The sequence below is a fragment of the Anomalospiza imberbis genome, chromosome 8, assembly GCF_031753505.1.
Source record: "Anomalospiza imberbis isolate Cuckoo-Finch-1a 21T00152 chromosome 8, ASM3175350v1, whole genome shotgun sequence".
NCBI lineage: Eukaryota > Metazoa > Chordata > Aves > Passeriformes > Viduidae > Anomalospiza > Anomalospiza imberbis.
The window spans coordinates 3,058,606-3,079,514 of NC_089688.1; the positions used below are offsets into that span (position 1 = coordinate 3,058,606).

The 20,909-nt window shown below is 45.0% G+C and overlaps 2 protein-coding genes across 3 annotated transcripts; one reads left to right on the top strand and one right to left on the bottom strand.

Moving 5' to 3' along the window:
• Positions 1-320: 320 nt before the first annotated feature.
• On the bottom strand, positions 321-10,072 carry ECD (ecdysoneless cell cycle regulator). The gene is made up of 13 exons (XM_068196980.1): positions 9,874-10,072; positions 9,100-9,217; positions 8,661-8,748; positions 7,524-7,702; positions 6,656-6,851; positions 5,619-5,747; positions 5,347-5,472; positions 4,518-4,603; positions 3,673-3,779; positions 3,072-3,249; positions 2,561-2,628; positions 2,263-2,483; positions 321-1,743 (listed from the first exon to the last, which is right to left on the bottom strand). The coding sequence occupies exons 1-13, from the start codon at positions 10,070-10,072 to the stop codon at positions 1,531-1,533; spliced, it is 1,908 nt and encodes a 635-aa protein (XP_068053081.1). The 3' UTR covers positions 321-1,530.
• Positions 10,043-19,873, top strand: FAM149B1 (family with sequence similarity 149 member B1). 2 transcript variants are annotated; one of them, XM_068196981.1, is made up of 15 exons: positions 10,043-10,177; positions 10,798-10,902; positions 11,029-11,140; positions 12,060-12,202; positions 12,578-12,697; positions 13,258-13,428; positions 14,335-14,522; positions 14,783-14,913; positions 15,467-15,520; positions 15,950-16,062; positions 16,370-16,549; positions 17,497-17,623; positions 17,957-18,082; positions 18,597-18,678; positions 19,401-19,873. In XM_068196981.1, the coding sequence occupies exons 1-15, from the start codon at positions 10,143-10,145 to the stop codon at positions 19,472-19,474; spliced, it is 1,761 nt and encodes a 586-aa protein (XP_068053082.1). In that variant the 5' UTR covers positions 10,043-10,142; the 3' UTR covers positions 19,475-19,873. The 2 variants fall into 2 exon arrangements, with proteins under 2 accessions (XP_068053082.1, XP_068053083.1); XM_068196982.1 differs by lacking the exon at positions 15,467-15,520.
• The last annotated feature ends 1,036 nt before the right edge of the window (positions 19,874-20,909 follow it).

Consider the following 20,909-nt stretch of genomic DNA (forward strand, 5'->3'; position numbering starts at 1 on the left):
AAGCAGCAACATCAGCTGGAGTGTTTCCAAAAGAGCAGCTTTGTTCTGAACCTCAGCTTAGGAGTTCTCATGCACTACAAGAGTCCTTCCATCTATTTGGACCTTTTGTATAGAACAGGCCCCACAGCAGTTAAATGTGATCATGTTCTTAAATTCAATTAAGTTTTAAAGAATCTAAACTTGATCTAACTACTCATCAGTGGAAAATTTTATGTGTTAATTACCTTCCCTGGTGAAACACAAGCCCTTCCCAACGTTCAAGTACCTCTGATTTCCACCACTAACTGCTCATTAGCCTTGTCTAAATTAAAAAACCTCTGTTAACCCCATTTTTCCACCACAGATTTGTCTGTGTCTCTCACCTCTGAGCAGACCAAATTCCTTGAAATGTAGCAGAACCTTCTTCGCACTTCCCAGCTCTTGCTGTCCATCTCTAATCCCTGTCCAACCTGCCAGTACTCTCCCTGAACTGCTGACAAAGTAAATTACACAACATCAGTGGAGGAAAACTCAATTGTGGAATGAAAAAAAACCAAAAGATAAATTGAGAAGCTGATTTGGACCTGGCAGGACTGCATTGCTGGTGAATGTGTATCAAGAATTTCGATGTATTTTATTTCAAATTTACCTTGTTGAAACTAAAGTTGTCATATTTAAAATAGATTTTTCATTCCACATGAAAGCAGCATGCTGCATGCCTTCTAGACACATTTTCACTGAAAAAACCCCAAACTGTTCAACCTGGGCTCACAAACAGCTACTGCTGGCATGACACCAACATTCAGCAATAATGGAATTCATTCAGAAAATGACCAATGATGAAAATGCTTTCACTCCAATAACTGATACTGCACTGAGGAATTTATGCATACCTTCAAAAAAAATTCAGTAATCAAGCTGTATTTCTGTTTTTATTGAAATAAGTTTGAAAAATGCTCCTGGCCAATATTTACACATTTGATCAAATTATTCTTCAAATCCTTGTGCTCATTAAGGAACAGGCTCTTACAGTAATCGCCAGAAGTTCTTAACAATGCAGCATCGTGCTCTTGGGAAGGATTAAATGTCTGCCCAACATTTCACCAGCGTTCCCAAATCCACGAGACTCTTCCTGCAATGTGGTATTCCCCACCTCCCCCTGAAGGCAGCAGCATTTTCAGAACAGGAAATGCTTCCCAGATATTGAACCCACGTAGCAATGGGTAAAAGGACATTTTAGAAATGTGGCAAATTGGATCACTGATGGGAAAAATGGAAGAGAGGCTTTGTAAAAGAAGTTTCATTCAAGTCACAACATCATTTTTCAGTTTTCTAAAAATGTGTTCGCACTGGGAAAATCTCATTTCCATCCATGACAGTGTCCAAAAGCCAGAAGGCTTTTGCAGGTAAATTCACTTTACTGGAGTGACACATAAATGAACAGAATGTTCAAAATTAAAACCTTTGGCCTATTCTTCCACATCCTGCCTGTCTGTCTGTGCTTCGTCTCCCCACCAGCCATGTCTTGTCCAAAGCCTCTCCCTGCATGGCTCAGCTGCCAGTGAGCTCTGTGTTCTCAGGTAAAGTCACCCCCAGGCTCTGTAAAATGTTCGAGGTGGGTCCTGCCAGGCCAGCCTGGGCACTGTAGGACTCGAGCAGGTTTGCCACCAGGTTCATGTCCACATCCACGGGTGCCAGCTCAGCATCCTCAGCTCCACAGTCAGGGCCAGCACTCTCAGACGGGGCTGCTTCAACAGAACTTGCCTGCAGAGAGTACAAAGAGAAAGGTTTATCAAATTGCATGAGCAGATTTAAGGGGAAAAAAGAGGCAAACCACAGGAGAAAAGAAACAACAATTCTGCAGCCAACGAAGTCCAGTACACTCCAGAGTCGTGACAGACAGGAATTCAGCCACCAAATGCTCATGCCAGCTGAAAATCACCACAGTCCATTACCCAGATTAGGTTCCAAGAGAAGGACAGAAAGTGTTGCTGAGTCCTGGCTCAGTTTCCTATGAAAGAAAACTACTACAGGAACTCACAAGTGAAGCTGCAGCTGCTTGCCCTACTACTAAAAACAGGGAAATGGAACCAAGCCTTGGAAAAGATGTGCAAATTCAAAGCTTAGGTAAGCTTTAGTTTGAAAAAGACGTATTATGGTGCAGGTACAGCATACTTTGCTTGCACGGGGGAAGGTTCTGATCACGTTACTCAGAATGGCCACTTGCAGCACATCTCCTGTTTGGAAATTACTGCTCCAAATCAGAGCTCAAGGCACACTCACTACTCTCTTTTGGGTGGTGAAGCTTTTCCCAACATTGGTCTGTGCCAGCTCACGGTCCATCTCCTTCATGTACGCCTTGAGACTGCCCACGAGCTCCTCAGGAGACACCTTCTGCTCCTGCCTTTGATCTCCAGCAGCCAGGTCTTCATCATCCCCATCTGAGAAGCCAAACTCCTCCTCTTCATCCAGATCATCAGAATCCAGCTCCTCCGAGTCTGCCCCTGGCCATTATTTTGTGTCAGTACAACAGCAAAGAAATCAGTGCGGGGATTTTTTTCAAATAAAGAAGCAATCTCACCTAAAATTCTGTCCAGGGCTTTCGTAAAAGAATCCACGTCAAAGGTAACATGGGATTCATCAGATGACCTGAGATATAAAAATATTTTTAAAGAAATAAAAATATACTTGCATAAGCCTGACACAGGCACAAGCCATATTGATTTCTCTCAAGGCAGGATTGAAGTTGGGACATTTGAACTAAGAAGTCCTCAGAAGTTTGAAGCCTGTGTGAATTAGACATGAAACATGGAGTGGAAGAATTCTTGGCATAAAAGAGAAAAATTGTGAAGACCACAAAATCAAACTGAGTGACAGAGAGCAGCTCAGCTTGCAGCACTTGAGACTGCACCAGTGTCAGAGGGGTACCAAGCTGATTTAAAGCAAGTACATGTTCACTGCTATGGATCTGCTTCAGGCCCCTGTTCAGCACAACACCTTCAAACTCTGATCCACTGCATCACAGAATCAGCCACAGGGCTGCAGCAGAGTGCAACATTCTACACCAGACCCCAAACTCAAAGCGCTGCTACCATGGCATTTCTGCTCCTTCGTGCGTGGAGACTTTGGACACAAAAGCCTTCATGCTCTCAGCAACTGTTTCCAAGTCATATTTTTGCTCCTCCTCATTTGTGGAAGGAAGGGACTCATTTCTTGCCTCCTTCAGCATCTGATCCAGAGCATCTGGTGCAATATCCAGCCAGCTGTCATCTGAAAGAACACAGGACAGATCTGTGACTCTGCACAAGCCTGCTGGCCCACAGGGCCCAAACCAGCTGACTGACAGGACTGAAACCATTTTGCAGCTCAGATTTGCAGTTAAGTTTTTGTGCTGATCCTGGGTCACACACAGCATAAGGCAAAGAGAGGCTGAGAAGAACAGAGTGGAGATTTCTTTTCACTACTTTTAGACTCTGCTTTGCAGAGTTCAAACTAAGAGATACCGTTCTAGCCACTGAGAATCCTTTGGCCACTAAGTGGAGGAAGAAAGGCTTCCTCTAAATTGGGAGAGTAAATCCAGTATTTAGTCTTAATGAAGGTTGGATTTGCTCTCCCTTCAGCGCTGTCAACATTCCCCCTCTCCCCCCACAAATAATCATCTGTAACAGGACTAATTCCCCCCAGCCAGCTCACCATCCTCTGGAGGAAGACAAGCTGCTTCTCTCTCAAATTCCTTCAGATCAATGGATGTTGTCTGTAATAGTGTCAGGATTTCATCACCTGGGCTCACTTCATCAGAGCTAGAAGAAAAAAATTCAATTTACTGAAATGGATTCAATGAGACCACATGCTCTGCATTCAGGTTTGCACTCAAATTCTTCATTTTTCCTTCTGTGTAAACACATCAAAAAGGGAAATGAAGCTGGGGGAAGTACTCAGGTACCCAGAGTATTGGCCAAACAGGACACAGGCAGTCCCTGCAATTCCCAGCTGATGGCTCCAAAGCCCATTTCTCATGGCTATTTTTCTTTACATTTATTTTACCTTGGTAAATACTAAGGTTGCCAGATCCCAAACAGTACAGACTGGAAACTCAAAAAAACTAACAGTCAAGATATTATGAGCTGGCAAAGCCTCAGATATTCCTGCAGTGATTTAATTTTTGGATTTGATCTTCCAGAGAAACCCACAGCCAGCCCTTTGAGCAAAGGAGACAGATTACCCTGTATTTATTATTCACTGGGACTGCTTTTTAATGACACTTTTATACACTTTCTACAGTCAACCAAGCAAATAAAGCTTTTCAGTCACCACTTGGAAGAGCTCAGCATTTCACAAAACCAAGATAAAGAGTTTCTCAAGCCAGAACTTCTCCTAGTGGAGTATTCTGAGGAATCAGTACTTGTGTGTCCTGGCCACAGCTCCCATGTTAAATGTACAATGGAGAAAAGGGTTCAGGTTTTTGTAACAAGGATTTCAAAGGTCACTTAAAGGATTTGTAGGGTATGTGACATTCATGAATTTCAAGCAGCTCTTACCCTTCTGGCACGGAAACAAAGCGCTGGAAGTGATCTTCTGCCATGTGCAACAGCTCCAGGTACTTTGCTGATCCTTCCATTTCTCCCTATTTAATGCAAGTGACAGCATGAATCCAAATTCTCCCCTTCCTCTTCACAGTCAGGCTTCCTAAGGATGACTGTTTGTCACACAGAAATGCTGAGAGGACCAAAACAAGTAAAACCTCTTTGCCATGTACACTTGGAACTCAGTACAGCAAAGGGGCATTCCTGTATTTGAAGTATATTAAAGTATATTAACCTAAGAATTTCAATAGAGTTGTCCAATTTTATAACCCTCAAGTAAGTACTCCATTTATGTTCAATGTATTAACTCCAAATAAGTAGTCAAAGGCATATTTAAAACCTCTCCAAAACCCCCAGAACTCACAAAAACCACACACACATAAAAAACTACACTTGCATGGGCCCAGACAGGTCTATGGTGTTACGTATGAATCTTGAAGAATATTTAATTCTAGAGGCATGGAAATGAAATGTAAACCAGTGAAATCTGTTACACCTCGCACAATCATATATGGTGACTTTCTTCATTCAAGTGTATTTCTCCCCTTGCTTTAGATGAATGAATCAATCCCCAAATCTTGCTTTTTTCCTTTTTAATTTCCAAAATAAATTACTTTGAAAGGGGAACAATCTGCACATGTCCTCTTTAAAGACATTATTTCATTTTACACAGATATAAGGATTCAAGTTCTTGCCCCGCTGCAACTCCTTGCACAAGTTCAAGGGCTAAAGTTTATTTTCCCTGGAATGTTTAAAAGCCACGGATACTGAAATAATCACAGACCTTGAAATAATCTTTTTCCTTCAAGCTCCTGAGGAATCTCTCCCACAGAGGACCGCTTACCACATTTCTCTTGGCATCAGGAGCTACTTTACTGCTCTTGGAGCACAAAATTTCAAAGCCATGGGCCTGTAGATCAAAGATGCAACAACAAGAGGTTTTCAAGGTGTAATGGATTTTGCTCACATTTCTCTGGACAAGCAGGCAACTTCCAGACAACGACTCATTCCCTGGACATACATGAACCAAGTCCAAAATGCCCCAAAACTCATTACCAGCTTCATGCCCAGCTCGTAGGCTCTGTACTGAGGATGAGATGGGGCGGGCAGGGTGTATCCACTGCGTCTGTCGGGAACAAACTTCTGCTGCGCCAGCTGTGCATATAAACACCGAGTGAAAGTCACCTGAAACAGCCAGAGCAGAAACAAACACTACCTGCAGCCTGACTGTGCTGGGGACAGCCATCAAGCTCCCTCCAGGCTCACCGGAGCGTGTTTGAAGCACCCATATTACAGGCAATACCTGAGACTGCATTCAAAATACGTCTTAGATTTTTCTGATAAATTGCTTTTCAGGCTTTACTAAGTATGTCCCAAACTGAAACACCCAAGTAAATATGAAGTTTTGTCACTCTAAATACATTAGGAAAAATCCTTGAATATCTGTATTTGCATCAACAAGGTGTATTTAAAATTCAATTTGTTTAAAGATTTCGGCAACAGTTTAGAAGTCCAAAATTTGACTCTGAAGCTTCTTTTCAGGAGTTCAATGGTACAACTCTGTAACAAAATGCATCAGATACAATGGTGCTTGGACAGTGCTCATAAAACGCTTCATAAAAGCTTTCACAGAGCTGTGAGAACACAGCTGAGAAGGTGAAAAGCCTTGGAGAGAACCACTGGGTAGGAGCAACTCCTCACATTGGCTGGCAGTGCTGTCAAACTGCTCTGATCACACAAGAGATCAATTTACTCAGCAGGCACTTCAGCAGAGGAATTGTTACCACAACCTCTGGTTTCAGAAACAATTCTCTCATGATCAGCCCCTTCAAAGTCCAGCCACATTGATCCAGAGAAGCTATTAATGCGATGACCAGGAAAGTCATCCCTAGAGCCAGAAGGGAAAAAAAAAAAAACAAAACAAAACAACAGAAAACTCCTAGTTTTTAAGTTAAACCTCTGTGTTGATATCATTGGCCCCAGAACCCTTGCCGTTACAGAAGGGAATTAAGCGACAAGACTTTAGGAGAGCAGTTAGCACGGTCACCACAGGCTTTAGAGGAGCAGTACCAGGGCCATCAGAGAGCACTTACCAGGGCCATCACTCGCTGCTCGGCAGGGAAGGCTCTGAAGGGGCGCCGACAGGCCCGTAAATCGCCCGGGTCCCGCAGGTAGAAGGCCTGGACTGCCGCAGCCACCAGGGACGGGCGCAGCCTCAGCACGGCCACGATTCCGGCCGGGAGGAAGCAGCGGGCTCGGTGCAGCGAGGCCTGGATCTTCTCGGGATACCTGAGCGGCAACAGAGTGTGGGAAGGGTATTGCAAGGCAACCACTCCTTCTTTATCATCAGGCCCACTTTAACTTTAGTATTTACCTGCAGCATGGCTCAGAGGATTACTCTGGAGTTAAAACTTGGCCAATTAATGGCTAGAATGTCTGTTTCTAGAATACATATTTATGTAAGTGTACATGGCTAATAAAATTGAATCCCCCACATGGATGAGTCCCTGTGAACACATCCAGCTTTGTAGCATTCTTCACCATACTCTGTAAAAGTTACACTGTCAAAAAAAAAAAAAGCACAGGGCTGAACACAGCTGTGACAAGCTGAAGCTCTGACAATTCTGCTGGTTCCACATTTTAGGTCAAATCCTGGTTTTCCTTGTGCACAGGGCTCCTAAAAGATCACGGAACTGTCTGATTGTTCAGTATAAGACAGATGTGAAGGAAGAGTAAATCTTGTCACTGTGGAATTACAGCAGTGAACCAGTTTCAGATCCCCAGATCACAGCCTACAGGACACTGATCCCCCTCTTTCCAAGAGTGCCACAGAAAAACCTCTAGCTGCTTGTGTCTGAAAAGGAACCAGCTTTATCACATCTGTTGGGGAAATGCTTAAAGCCCAGAGAGCACAGAAGCAAACCCACTGTTGCAGAGGGCTGAAAAGCAGCCCCCACATACCCCTGGATGCGTTTGTACACAGCAGCTCTGATGGGCTCTGCAGCCAGGAACTCCTCGGAGCGGGTGGATAACAGCGCCAGCGCCTGTGGCACCGTGGGACAGGGAGCAGAGAGGTGCCAGTCCTGCTCCGAAGACTCCAACAGCGGAATGATGTGCAGCTCTCCTTTGTAAAAGAACACCTGGCAGGCAGGAATGCTCTCATCACACAAGGTAAGAACAGATACACAGAGCGATGGAAAATTTCATTTCGTATACAAATGCATCTGCTTCAACACAGAGAATATACAGTACAAATAGAGAACCAATACAGGGAGCAGCACAGCTTTTTTACAGAAGTTATTTGAGATGCCAGAGACCACGATCCAACCAGTAAAAAGCCCTACTTTAACTGCAACAAATTTCATCAAATATATCTTGTTTCCTTAACAACAATAGTACCAAGTTTCTCTTCAACTAGAGTAGTGCTTCAGGAGAACCAGCATAACCTAACTCCTTCAGAACATCACAGGGATGAAAAAGCATTACTTCAGGTGCTACATGTGACCTCTGCTGCTTCCTGATCCTAAGAAAAGCCCTGACTGCAATGTTCTCAACTCACTCTGTTCCCTCAAACAAGAGGAAATATGAGCCTGGCAGTCCAGGTACACACTTGCAAACAATTTTTGGGTTCTGTTCCATCCCTTTTAAGAATCTTGGAGTAGGGAAAAATAATTAAACAATTTCTTGCTAATGACCAAATGAATTATTTCCATTTTAATCCATTGCCATTAGCAACCATCCATATCCAGGTGAAGGTGTCTGCTCATTATTTCACCTGTACCAGACAAAGCCTGTGTCCTTACAGAGACAGCAACACTCCAGCCCTGAGCATTCCCTCTCTGAGGGCAGCAAATCCTCTCGCCTAAACACTCCACAATAAGGTAAAAAAACCCCAAATCATCCAAGCGGTTCTAGCAGAGCTAGAAAGTTCAGGCGGACACAGGAGCGCTTCTGAAGGGAGCAACAGTAAGGGACAGACAGCACTCTGCATTTTCAGAAGCAGTCAGACCACTTGGCTAGAAGTGCAAGAGAAAATTCCAGCTGCTACATAAAAGGCCACTGTGGCCCCATTGCCAACTGTACACAAGTTTTACTCACCCTGTTTTCACTGTTCTCAGGATTCAGCCACTTTGGGAGAAAATCAGCAGCTTCTATCAAGAGAAACTCTCCATCGTTGTCATCAATCCTGGCCAAGGAGAAATTGGTTTCTTAGCAGGAAAAGCCTTGCAGAGCACAACAACACACTTCTGAATCCATTTCTGCTGGGTTTTTTTAATATTCATAGACCCATAGAAAGACTTAGGATAGAAGGGACCTTAGAGATCATCTGGTTCCAACACCCCTGCCACAGGCAGGCAAATCTTCCACTAGCCCAGGCTGCTCCAAGCCCCATCCACCCAGCCCTTGGACACTTCAAACGAGTATGGGATGGGGAAACACCTCCAAGGATGGGGAATATTAAGACAGGACCTTCAGAGCATAGGCACTGCCCCTTCACAGCCCTCCCTCTAAAGCACCTCAGCAGGACGCGCCTTACCTGGCTGCCAGCCCCGGGAACTCCCTGGTGATCTCCCGGAGCAGGTACACAATGAACCACTCGTCCTCCACGTTATCCCCGAACACGGTGGTGCCGCCGATGTGCGCCGGGGTCTCGCCTGGACGGGGCAGAGAGAGGAGAGGCGGCTCAGCAACGCCCTGCACAGGAACACATTGTCCACACAGGGTGCGGAGTCTCCCTCCCCGGGGATATTCCTGACCCTGCTGACGGAACCTCGAGTCGTGTGCTCTGGGATGACGCTGCTGCAGCGGGGGGGTGGCACCAGTTGCTTCACCGGGTTAAACCAAGCCATGACACCGAGAGTCGGTGAAGCCGCCGCGTCCCCCCTCACACGCTGCCGGTTCCCCCTCAGAGGCTCCCGGTTCCCGGCCGCCGGATACCCCTCACACGCCGTCCGTTCTTGGCCGCCGGATACCCCTCACACGCCGGCCGTTCCCGGCCGCCGGATACCCCTCACACGCCGTCCGTTCCCGGCCGCCGGATCTCCCCCAAGGGATGCCGGTTCCCGGCCGCCGGTTCCCTCTCACACACTCCCGGTTCCCGGCCACCGCGTCCTCCTCACACTCCCTCGGTTCTCCCTCAGACGCTCCCGGTTCGAGCCCGCCGGGTGTCCCTCACAGGCTCCCGGTTCCCGGCCGCCGTGTCCCACTCACATGCCCGCAGTTCCCCCTCACACGCTCCCGGTTCCCGCCGCCGGGTCCCCCTCCCAGTCCCCCCGCTCCGGGCGCTCCTCCCGGCCCGCTCCCGGCTCACCGCGGCGCGGCACGTAGCGCAGGCGGAACGGCTGCCGCTGCCACACGTAGGCGGCCAGGAGCGGGGCGAAGCGCACCAGGGCCAGCTCAGCGCAGCGCCGCAGCAGCGCCTCGCCGCCCGGGCCCGCCGCCGCCGCCGCCGCGAACAGGCGGTAGCGCACCGCGTCCTCGGGCAGCGCCGGCCGCCGCAGCGCCTCCATCGCGCCGGGGCCGCGCTCCGCCCCCGAGGAGGAGCGGCGCGATGGCGGCGGCGGGGCGGCGGCGCTGAGGATGATATCGCGATACGCGCGGAAACCGGTGCAGGCGTGAGTGGCCGCCGCTCCCCCGGGGCCCGGCACGGCGCCGAGCCCCATCGCGGTCCCGGTCGCGATCCCCCCGGCCCCGCTCCCGGGCCTGCCGCCCGCGCTCCGCCCAGCGCCAAGCAGGGCCCCGTGACGGCCCGGTCACCCCGTGTCCCCGACGGGAGATGGTTCCCGGGATTCCTGAGCTCCGGTCCCGAGCAGACACCGGAGTGACAGAATGCGGTTAAATCCCTGTAATTGGCTTTTTTCTCCCGACCCAAGAGCTGAGTCGGTTCTGACTTACTCGGCTCGTTTACTTTTGTTCTATTTAGTGTAATTCAATTTAATCAATCTACGGGGATAATGGCGTTGTCTCTGCTTTTAGGGAGCTGTAGGCCAATTCACAGCATCTTAGGTTTAAGTTGAACTGATTTTGAAGCCAAGACCTTTAACTCCATATTTATCCTAGAGTTAGTTTTGACACCTTAAACCTAGAGCTTTGGTTGCAAGAATTAGCTTTGCAATAGTAATAATCGTGTGCACAGTCCTTGAGAAGCAGGAAAGGAAAACCTATAAAACTCACTGGGAACTCGGTCAATGTTTATTCTTGTGAGTTATGCTAAGTTCCACTGCTGTTTTTTCAGACAAGGACTCCCAAAACATGCCCTGAGGCATCACCCACCGCCGGAGCCAGGGGCTCAGGTGTGCTCAGCCACAGCCCCGGCTGAACGCCTCGCCCAGACCTCCAGGTACTTGTCCTGACACCTCTGATCCAGCTGGGTGTTGTTTGCTGACACACTCGATCTCTCATTGTTTATTGTGGGCTGTTTTGCTTTCTTTTTGGTTTTGTTTTTGGCTCGACGTGCGCGTTTCAGGGAGTCGGGAATCCATAAGAGATCGGATGATCATGGGGATCCACGGACTGCTAGTCAGGGTTGGGCTGACACCTCCACAGAAGACAGCTCAGTCTTTTCTTGGGGCTATGACGTGAGTAGAACATAATCATCCAAGCCAAATCGAGCACAGAAAGACACTTGAAATACCACAGCAAACACATGTCAGAACAAAAATTACTGGATCTGTCAAAAAATCATGGTACTGATTATAGAAAGAACACCTTTTTTACTGCTTTCCATTTTTCAGTTCAAAACACATTAGGCTCATACTAATCTGTTAATATTCTGCATTTCCACTAAAAATGTTGGAAATGTAAATAATTTAGTGCACAATTGTATCTATAAATGCTGTTGCTGTGGAACCCCAGCCATGGCTGGATGACTTTCAGATACTTGGCATGAGTTTATCAAACTTCTGCATTCTTGCATATTTCTCAAAATATAGTAAGCTCCTAAAACATGATTTTCATTTAGAAATGTTTGATTTATTATCCTTCCACCAAAGCCTAGCGTGCTGTTGCGTTTTGGGAGGTGAGATGGAGCTGTTTGGATGTAAATGACCCCAGAACTGACCCCATTTTCTATCACATGTAACAAAGGGCCTGACCATCCCTCAGGTTCAGTGTTTCCCACCAGCCTGCATTGCTTTTTGTGTTGCTGTTGTTTATGGACACTGGAAGCAACAAATACTCCATTGCATTAAAATATCACTGAATTTTATTCTTCCTGTTCTGATTCCTTTAAGTCTTGCAGCTTAATACAATAATATGGATACTTCAAAATGTTTTAATAGCTTTTTCTGCTGTGTCAATGTGAGCTTTTTATGTGGCTGCCAACCGTCTTAAGAGCAGGCTGCATCATCTCTGGGAGAAGATCATTTAAAGTTAAAATCTTCTTCTGTAGTCCTGCTACGCTTTAAAAAAATCGTTGTGTTTTGCAATTATATTTCAAAAGATCAATTAAAAAATCCCTGCAAATGCTATTCACGAGGTATTTTCTTTCCTCTCCAGGAATTTGACAAAGCTGCCACACAACAAGTTCAGCAGATGTTCAGACAAATTGATGAGCTTCTATATGAGCAGGAAGAGAATGTTCATGTTGAGGGACTGCGGGAAGAATGCCACCAGTGGTCCTCCAGCTTTCCTCATCTCAGGTATTTTATTAATGGTCTGATGCCGGTTCCTTCACAACAAGGCTAGGGATGCACAGAGCTGCTTTAACAGGGGGCAGGGTGGGTTTATGCAGTTATGCAGTAGATAGAGATAAAAAGATCACTCTGGTGATGTGCCTGCCTGTCATTAACAAACATCCTCTTAGCCCACATGTGGTTCTTTGAGAGAGGTTTGTTGCTATCTGCAGCTGACTTGGCCTTAACAGAGCAGAATTCTCTCAGAAAACTGAAAGTGTCACCAGGAAAACTGCGCAGCTTCCTAGGAGAACTTTAGGATTTGCTGCTGTTCTTACATCCTTCAATAATTGTACCGCCAAGGTTTTCTGCTGCATTTCTCCTTTACTTTTGCCGTGGCAGGGTGGTGGGGAAGCAGGTGGTGACCCCCACAGATGAAGGGTATGGATGGTACTCGAGTTTCCCCTCGGGCAGTTTGGCTCCCTCCGATGTAAGCTCACCACAGGAAAAGGATTCTGATGAGTAAGTACCAGCAGTGAGCCTGGACCATGCCAAGGTGGGAAGGCAGGCTTGTTGTTAAAGTGTGCGGCCTTCCTGTTAGGCTGAGTTTTGGACACAGCACACTTTTTTTTTTTTTTTTCCTTTTTAACTGAATTGAATACACTTAGAATAGCAAGAACACGTAGCTTTGCTTTTGCTGACGGCAGTGAACTGGCCAGTAAATAGAAATGTATTTGCTGTTGATGATTTCTTAAGAAAATGTGTGTGCTGTAGCTGGTTTTATTGTTAATCATCTGTTGAATTTGCCTAGGCTTTAAAAATTACAAAGCACTGTTAGTGCTGCTTTTATTATTTAATGTTTTAGAATGCTTTCTAATCAGCTTTGGATATTTTTTTCCCTGAAGTTTCAGGTTCCTTAGCAAGAATTAAAAGGTATCCAGGCCAGAAGTTGTTACTGTAATGAATAATTTTTTGGCCTCGCTACTGCTTGCCCTTAACAACCATGCTTGTCTCTCACATATTTCGAGGTGGAATAACAACTTATCTTTATTTCTGCTTTCTGAAAACTGTCACCTGTCCAGATTTAGTGTTTTGGGCAAGAAGGTACCTCTTTCTGTTGCTCCTACTCGCAAAAAGGCCGACCCTTCCAAGCCTCCGACCTTGTATTCCTCAGAGAGCGATGAAGAGGAAGAGGAAGTCATTTTCTCTGAAGGCGTAGTGGAGGAATACTTGGCATTTGACCACAGAGATGTGTAGGTATTGAAGATTAAAACAGTGTCCTGGGGTTCCTGCAGTTAAGATACAGATACTTGATGAATTTATTTGTCTTTTCTCTAGAGAGCTTTCAAAGGCCTGAGGTTGCCTGGGCACTGGGAATTTTCCAAACCTATTTCCTAGGACAATTTCTTTTACTAAATTATGTTTAGGAATTTTTGGATAATTTTTCCCGCTGTTCATTTTTCTGCTTGGTTTCAGTAATTCATTCCATCATAACTAAGAGCCTGTGTATTTAATAATACGTGTTTAAACACCATTTATCTTTTACGCTATGTCAAATTCACTGCTGTTATGCAACAGCAGAGTGCTGCTTCTGTTTTGTACTGGAATGTTAGGTGGAATTGTACCTTTCTGGATTTTTTTCAGTGGTAGTTTTAAGAACTAGAGTGGATTTTGTGCTTGTCAAGAAACAATTACCACTATTTTTATCTTTTTACCCCTTTACATTATTCAGCCCTACAGTATGAACATGTGGCCTGGGTAAGAACTCTGGAGGGTGCTATCAGTTCCTGACTACTTAACTGGTTTTAAAAATTAAAGCCACTTATTTGCATGGACCATTAAATTAAAATTATTATGTTTCTTGTTTTACCAGACTAGAGAAACTTTGCTGCAGCAAAAAATATCACTCTCTTGTCTTCAGGATTCTGTCTTGTCATTAGATATGGAGCCTAACAACGTGATGAAGAGATATCACTGTAACAACTAATTCTGATTTTTTTTGACATGAATTTGATCTCATGGGTAAATTATTGTTCATGGAGTATGATTTATAATCATTCTGTATAGGGAGACCAGGGAGGGTCAGTAGTTTCTCACTGAGGTCAGTGGGAAAACTAAAAGTAAATATAGTTTCTGGTGCAGGTAATACATTTTTACAGGGAGGAGGAGTTGCACGAGAGGAAAATGGCACTATCCTCTGGCAGACAGAAATTGGGGTTTCCTCCTGTCTCTCCCTATTCCTGCGTGAAGGATTCCGTGCTCACGTTTGTGTTTGATGATGTGTGGAGTGAAGTCCTGGTCTGCATGCAGGAATTGATCTGCAGGCACTGGGAAGGGTCAGCCTCTGGTAAGGATTCACAGTTAAGGTGAGGGCTAAAAAGGGGATTTCAGCTAATTTTACAAAGATGCCATGGGAGAGTGATGTATTTGGGAATGATCTCTTCAGTGGGAATAAAAAGGTTATTTTGCTAACAGTGTGAGAGATGTCTTCAAAAAACTTAGCAGAGCTTATCATCCAAGGGGACTCACTCTAAAAAAAATTTGATTCATAGCACTGTCCATAACTAGCAGTGCCAATATTGACAGGAATTCTGTTGCTTTGCGCAGATGATGAGAAAAATATCATAACAGTGGAAACGCTCCGAGCAGATGCCAGAAGCCCTTTGCAGCTGGATCCTCTGCCAGCGCTGTTACCTCGGGTGCCGCACACTAAGATGCCCTCGGTGACACCAAATCTGGTAAGGATTTTTAGCCAGCTGTTGTTTTGTGTGGGGATGAATCGCAGTGTTACCTCAGCACAGTGCTTGTGTCTAGATAAATAGATGGTTTGGACTTTGTGTGAATGCTGGCTGTCCTTTCTGACACTTTAGTTCTGTTATTGCTCAGCTGGAAGTTTTAATTCCTACTTTCCTCCTTGAAGCAGTGTTTTATATCTGTGTGTGACAACCATGTGGTGGCCGTTGATTCAGATGTAGTTCTTTCCACAATTCAATGTTTCCATTAGAGGGTGAGATTGAGGAGTGTGTGTGAGGGATCCCATTCTCACATTAACAGTTAATTCATCCAGCAAGAAAGGAGAACTCTCTGCAGTTCTAAACCAGGTTTTTTTTTTCTCAGACACTGAATTTAACTGTCTAATCTGCTTTAGATGATCTGCTTCTAGAGTGGTGAGCACCAAAGTGTTACCTGTTTATTCCATTTTAATTCAGCTCTTTCCTTATTTCTTTTTATTTCTTTCTCCTTCATTTCTTCCCCGTGCCTGTCCCTTGTGTCCTCTTACTGTGTGTGTAGTGCCCAAAACCCAGAGGTGGCCGCAAAAGCAAAAAGAGGAGAAAAACACCTCAAGTATGTATGGGATTTTCTCTGCTCTTTTCTATTTGCTCTTCTTACAGTGGGTGGAATATGATGGGTTTTTTTTCCAGATCACTCTGTATCTCAGAAAAGGACTTTGCAGATCTGTTCTTGACGGAAAATGTCAATATACGCTGAAAATTATTTTCGTAAAGCTTCTGATTATAGTCATTGTTGGAAGATCAGCAAATGAGCTGCTTAGTTGGAAAATATTAAGCATTAGGACATTTTCTAAGCACTATCATTCCAAAAAGATTAAATGCTAAGATCCCCCAGCTGGGGAAATAATATTAGTGAGTGTATATCTGGATGTCATGGAAGAAATTAATGACTTTTCTCCAAATTGATACACAAGTCTATAAATACCTGTGAATGTGTCCCTGCCAAACAGTAATTTACTTACCTATTTTGTTTTAATTTCAGGTAAGTCTCTCTCAAGGGTCAAGTAGTAGTTCTCAGCGTAACCTGAATGGCTTGATGGTGATCCATGGGATCCAGTTACACCAAAGGAACCTGCCTGTAGTGGAGAAAACACTGTAAGAACTACAGACCACCTGTAGTAAATAAAGTAGAGCACTCTCACAGCAAGAGAGATTCAACCCAAAATCTTGTAAGATAAATTCCTCCACCAGAGAAAGCAATTAATTACTAGTTATTTTCCTGCTTGGTTATTTGTTTATTTGTCCTCAGTGAAAATGGATATAGTTACTTTAAAAATCAACACACATAATTTCTGCCCACATATTTTATGAATAAAGTCACCTGTAGGTGAGCACTTTGGTAACAGCAGTTACCATGCTGACCATCTCTCTTTTGGTCTTGTAATTTTTTTGTTGTTGTTAGGGACCTGGGTGACAAACGGCCGGGTTCGAGTTCCCTCCTCTCTACCCGAACGTGGCCCAGTCGTCCCCTGGAGCTGAGCACCTCGTCCCTGTCCCACTGCACCAGGAGGAGGAACTCCCCGCCACGGACCCTGCAGCCGATCGGGACCCCGCGCTCCGGGGACGACGTCCGCAGGCGCCTGTAGGTCCCCAAAACAGCCTCTCCCTGCAGGGCACCAGGGGCAGATCGTCCCTGGGTAGGGAGGACACGGATTATTGGGGTGAGGAGAGGAACTGCTCCTTAAAGCACGACTCCCCTGAGAAAGCCGAGTTGTTGGAGCTGATGTTCCGTGTGCTGCCAGCTGCGATTCAGTGAATCACACGCATTCCCATGTTCGGGTAGTTTTGCACATGAGCAATAGATCACAGTCTGTCCTCTGCAAGCAAAGTGATCACCACCATCTCTTCCTTGACATGGCTGTCTCTTTCTGCAGCCTATTTTCAAGATAAATTTTAAAATCTGCAGTTTTTGGAGGTCATACTGCATGTTGCTATCCTAGCCCAGACTGGACTATAAAGATGCTCAAATAGGTTATCTAATGGACCAGAGGGCTCCTGGTGAGCTAGCCCTCAATCACATCTAGAATATCTTTCTTTTATTTTGCATAATGACCTGACTGAATAGAGTCATTTACAGGGACCACAGGGGGTATCAGGAAACAATGCAGGATTTGATAGACCTGTCTATTCCACGTGTTCTAAATTACTGTAGTTCACCTTTAATTTTGCTGTTTACCTATAAATTCGTCCAGTCTGTTGATTTCTTGTCGCATACTGTTGAGAGACTTATTCCTTGTCCCTGCATTACTGGTGTTTCTCCTTCCAGAATTTTGTGTTTCTGTTCCCTTTCCTCAGGCCTCAGTCAATCTAAGAAATAGTGACATCTCTGCTTTATTAAAATGTATTTTTAAATGTAAGTAGAGAGCACTAGGAAAGTCTTTTTTAAAATGTAGATTATGGTTTGAAGCTTTTCCAAGGTATTCTTATCAATTAAAAAAAAAAAAAAAACAAAGAAACTGACAACATTACACCTTTCCACCTGCCAAACATATTAACTGTGTTTTTTCTGTTCTTACTGGTGCATTCCAGCCTGACTGCACAGGAGCAGCTGAGCTCACCTCCCCCACTGCTGCTGAACAGAAATCACCCTCTGCCACCCATTGCCACCCTCACTGTGGCAGAGCGTGGGAGCACCACAGGACCCCACAGGCAAACGGTAACAGGCACAAGAATCTCATTTTGTTACTGGATAATCTAAAGTTGTTATCATTGCTGGTCAAATTACCCAGCCCAAGAGTTCCGATTTATTTGTTGTTTTGTGACAGAAGGTGAAATAGCTGATCAAACAGAAAAATGTTGTATCAGTTTTGAGTAACAGCATCACCCACGCTTGGCTGCTTAGTTCTCACTAATGCCAATTGAATGTTTCCCTCCTCATATCTAGGTATAAAATAATTCACTTGGAAAATGAGCTTTAATTCCTGGGTTATTTTTTTTCAATGAACTGCTGCACTAAGAAAAAGCCATAACTCTGTTACTCTCCTTGCAGAAACCTCGAGGGAACTCGAGCCGTGCTCACAGTGTCACAACACAAGAAGACACTCGCCAGCCGCTCCAGGAGCAGCTGTTCTTGCCTGATCCCTTCTCCAGGCCTAGCACAACCAGCACATCCTCGGTAAAGCATGGCTAATTACACCAAATCTTCCTTAATTACTGAAAAGGGTGCTTTGAGAATTAACATCAATCCATGTCCAGTCTATTTCAGTATCAAATACTCTCAGTTTAATTTATTGAAACTCCTACTCCTACTGGTACCTTCTTGTATCTAACAATGTGTTTTTATCCAAGCTCTGAAAGCTGTAATTTCACAGCTTTTAAATAGCTGCTTGATTGGTTTATGTGTATAATTTCAAAATGTTGGAGTCAGCAGTTATAAAATCTGCTTTGGAACAGCACAATATCCTGAGATGGAAAGACTGCCTCTAACTGGCCCAGTGATCATACTAAATAAGTGTTAGAAAAGTGTGTTTTCTACTTCTAAAGTTGATTTGTCCTTTGTTTAAAACTTTCCTTAGACCTTCACAACATCTAACTCATTACCAAATACACGTTTAAATAGTTTTAAGTTGTATTATAATCTTGCTGATTTTGTTCCATGCAAACAGAAATAACTTGAGCTGTTTTTCCAGCCCCATTCCCAGCGCCGCCGTTCTTGCACTGTTACAGATTATAGTAATCAATCCTGGACAAGGAGAGGATCCACAGGTTCAGGTATGCTCATTAGTCACAGGGTTTAGTAAGATCAAACAAAGGAGGCTTTGGGGACAGGGAGGCATTTCCTACAGGGGGACATTCCTACAGGTTATTTACATTGGGGAGGTTTTTCAAATTTCCATCCATGTCTTTAATTTGCCATTATACAGATGTTATCCTTGCTATGTCCTACTCTACTCCAGAGCATAGCTGGGTGCATTTTGTTGGGGTTTAATTTTTTTGTTTTTATTACCACCAAATACTTAAATCAAGTAAGGAAGCTTAATGTCATCAGCCCCAGTGCCTCTCAGTGTCCAAGTTGTCAGCTTAAACAGAAATAGTGCCTTTGTTAACCTCAAGTTACTAAAACTGAAGTAACTTGTTTGTAAACAAGCAAGGAGTGGCTCCTACTGAAATGAAATAAATATCTGCCCTTTCCCCCCAAAAAAAAGCAAGATGAGTTTTATGACTTCTGTATTGACAAAACCAATTTCAATTAGCAGAAAAGCTTTGTAGACATGAATACTTAGTGAAATATCAAGGAATGCAGTCACTCCCTGCAATGCAGCAACTCGGCAAGCACAAGCTTTGCCCTCTTTGGAAGTTACAAATAAAGCAGTTGATAGCCATGTGTTAGAGTAAAAAGACATTTAAGTTTTAGGCTAGAGGAGGTGTATGTGATACTTAGCTGTAATTCCTTCCCAAAGTCTTGAGGCTGTCCATGATCTCTTGTTTGTCAGGTCTTCCATCACGTGGTTCTGTGAAAGCCCACGGCCAAAGTGGATCGGGCACAAAGAGCAAACAGAGGCACTGATGTGCTATGGAGAAGCATCTACCCATCCATCCCTCTACAGAGTCATGAACCACCGCTCTTTCCCAGCAAGGTCAACATTGTTTACACAGAGTTTTCAAACACCCTTCCTTACAGATAGTTATTTTTATATAAATCTAAGCAGCAGCTGCCAAAGATTAGAAGGGGTGCACTTAAACATTCCATTTCCTACCAGTACAGAAAGTGATGCTCCAGTGGAAGGGTGAATACATTCCAGTGAAGCCCAACTCCTAGAAATCCCAGCAAATACTCTCAGTCTGTTCTTGTGCTGTTTGCCATGAGGCTAGTGACAGGTTCATGTCCTTACAGGCAGGTACTGCAGGACGTGCTCATTTTTCCCTTAGGAAGGTTAACCCAGCCTTCCACAGATGCAGTGATTTAGATTTTTTAAGAAAGTGTTTTTATATGTTTAAATATCTTTAAAGCAATATTGTGCTAGCAAAAGCAAGCACTCAGCTTAGGCAAGTGATGAATGCTGTGCTAGCTGCAGCAGGTGTGAACACAGGTGTGTAGAAGCAAGGCAGCAGAGCAGGTGACCTGACAGACACCACTGCCTCTTCCTGACTTATAAAACCTTTCACCTCTTCCTCAGTGACTGAAGAAGGCTGGAGGTGGGGGCAGGGTGGGGCTGGGACACATCATTTTTTGTTTGGATTTTTTGGAGGTGGGCGCCCACTGAACGCCACAGGCCCCTGAACACAAACTCCGGCCCTTTTCCCTGTGAAATAAAAATCACCATCCCAGGTTCCTGATGCCAGTTTACAGGGGGTGCTTGGGACTGTCAGGGCAGCACAAGTTTGAGGTGGGGGCAGGTTGTGTCTGGGACACATCCTTGGTTGTTCGGATTTTTTGGAGGCGGCCGGCCACTCAGAGCCACAGGCCCCTGGAGACAAAGACCGGCCCTTTTCCCTGGGAGAGAAAAGTTGCCAGCCCAGGTTCCTGATGTCAGTTTGCATGGTGCCCTTGGGATTGACAGGGCAGCACAAGTTTGAGGTGGATGCAGGTTGGGTCTGGGACAAATAATTTTTTGTTTGTATTTTTTGGAGGCGGGTGCCCACTCAGTGCCACAGGCCCCTGAACACCAACACCGGCCCTTTTCCCTTTGAAAGAAAACTTTCCCCGCAAGGTTCCTGATTTCAGTTTGCAGGGTGCCCTTGGGACTGTCAGGGCAGCACAGGTTTAAAGTGGGGGCAGGTTGTGTCTGGGACACATCCTTGGTTGTTCGGATTTTTTGGAGGCGGCCGGCCACTCAGAGCCACAGGCCCCTGGAGACAAAGTCCAGCCCTTTTCCCTGGGAGAGAAAAGTTGCCAGCCCAGGTTCCTGATGTCAGTTTGCAGAAAGAAACTTCTTCCTGCAATTAGTTTCAGACTGTACTCAAAATCTTCCTGGTGAGACATTTTATGGTTAGTTCACAGA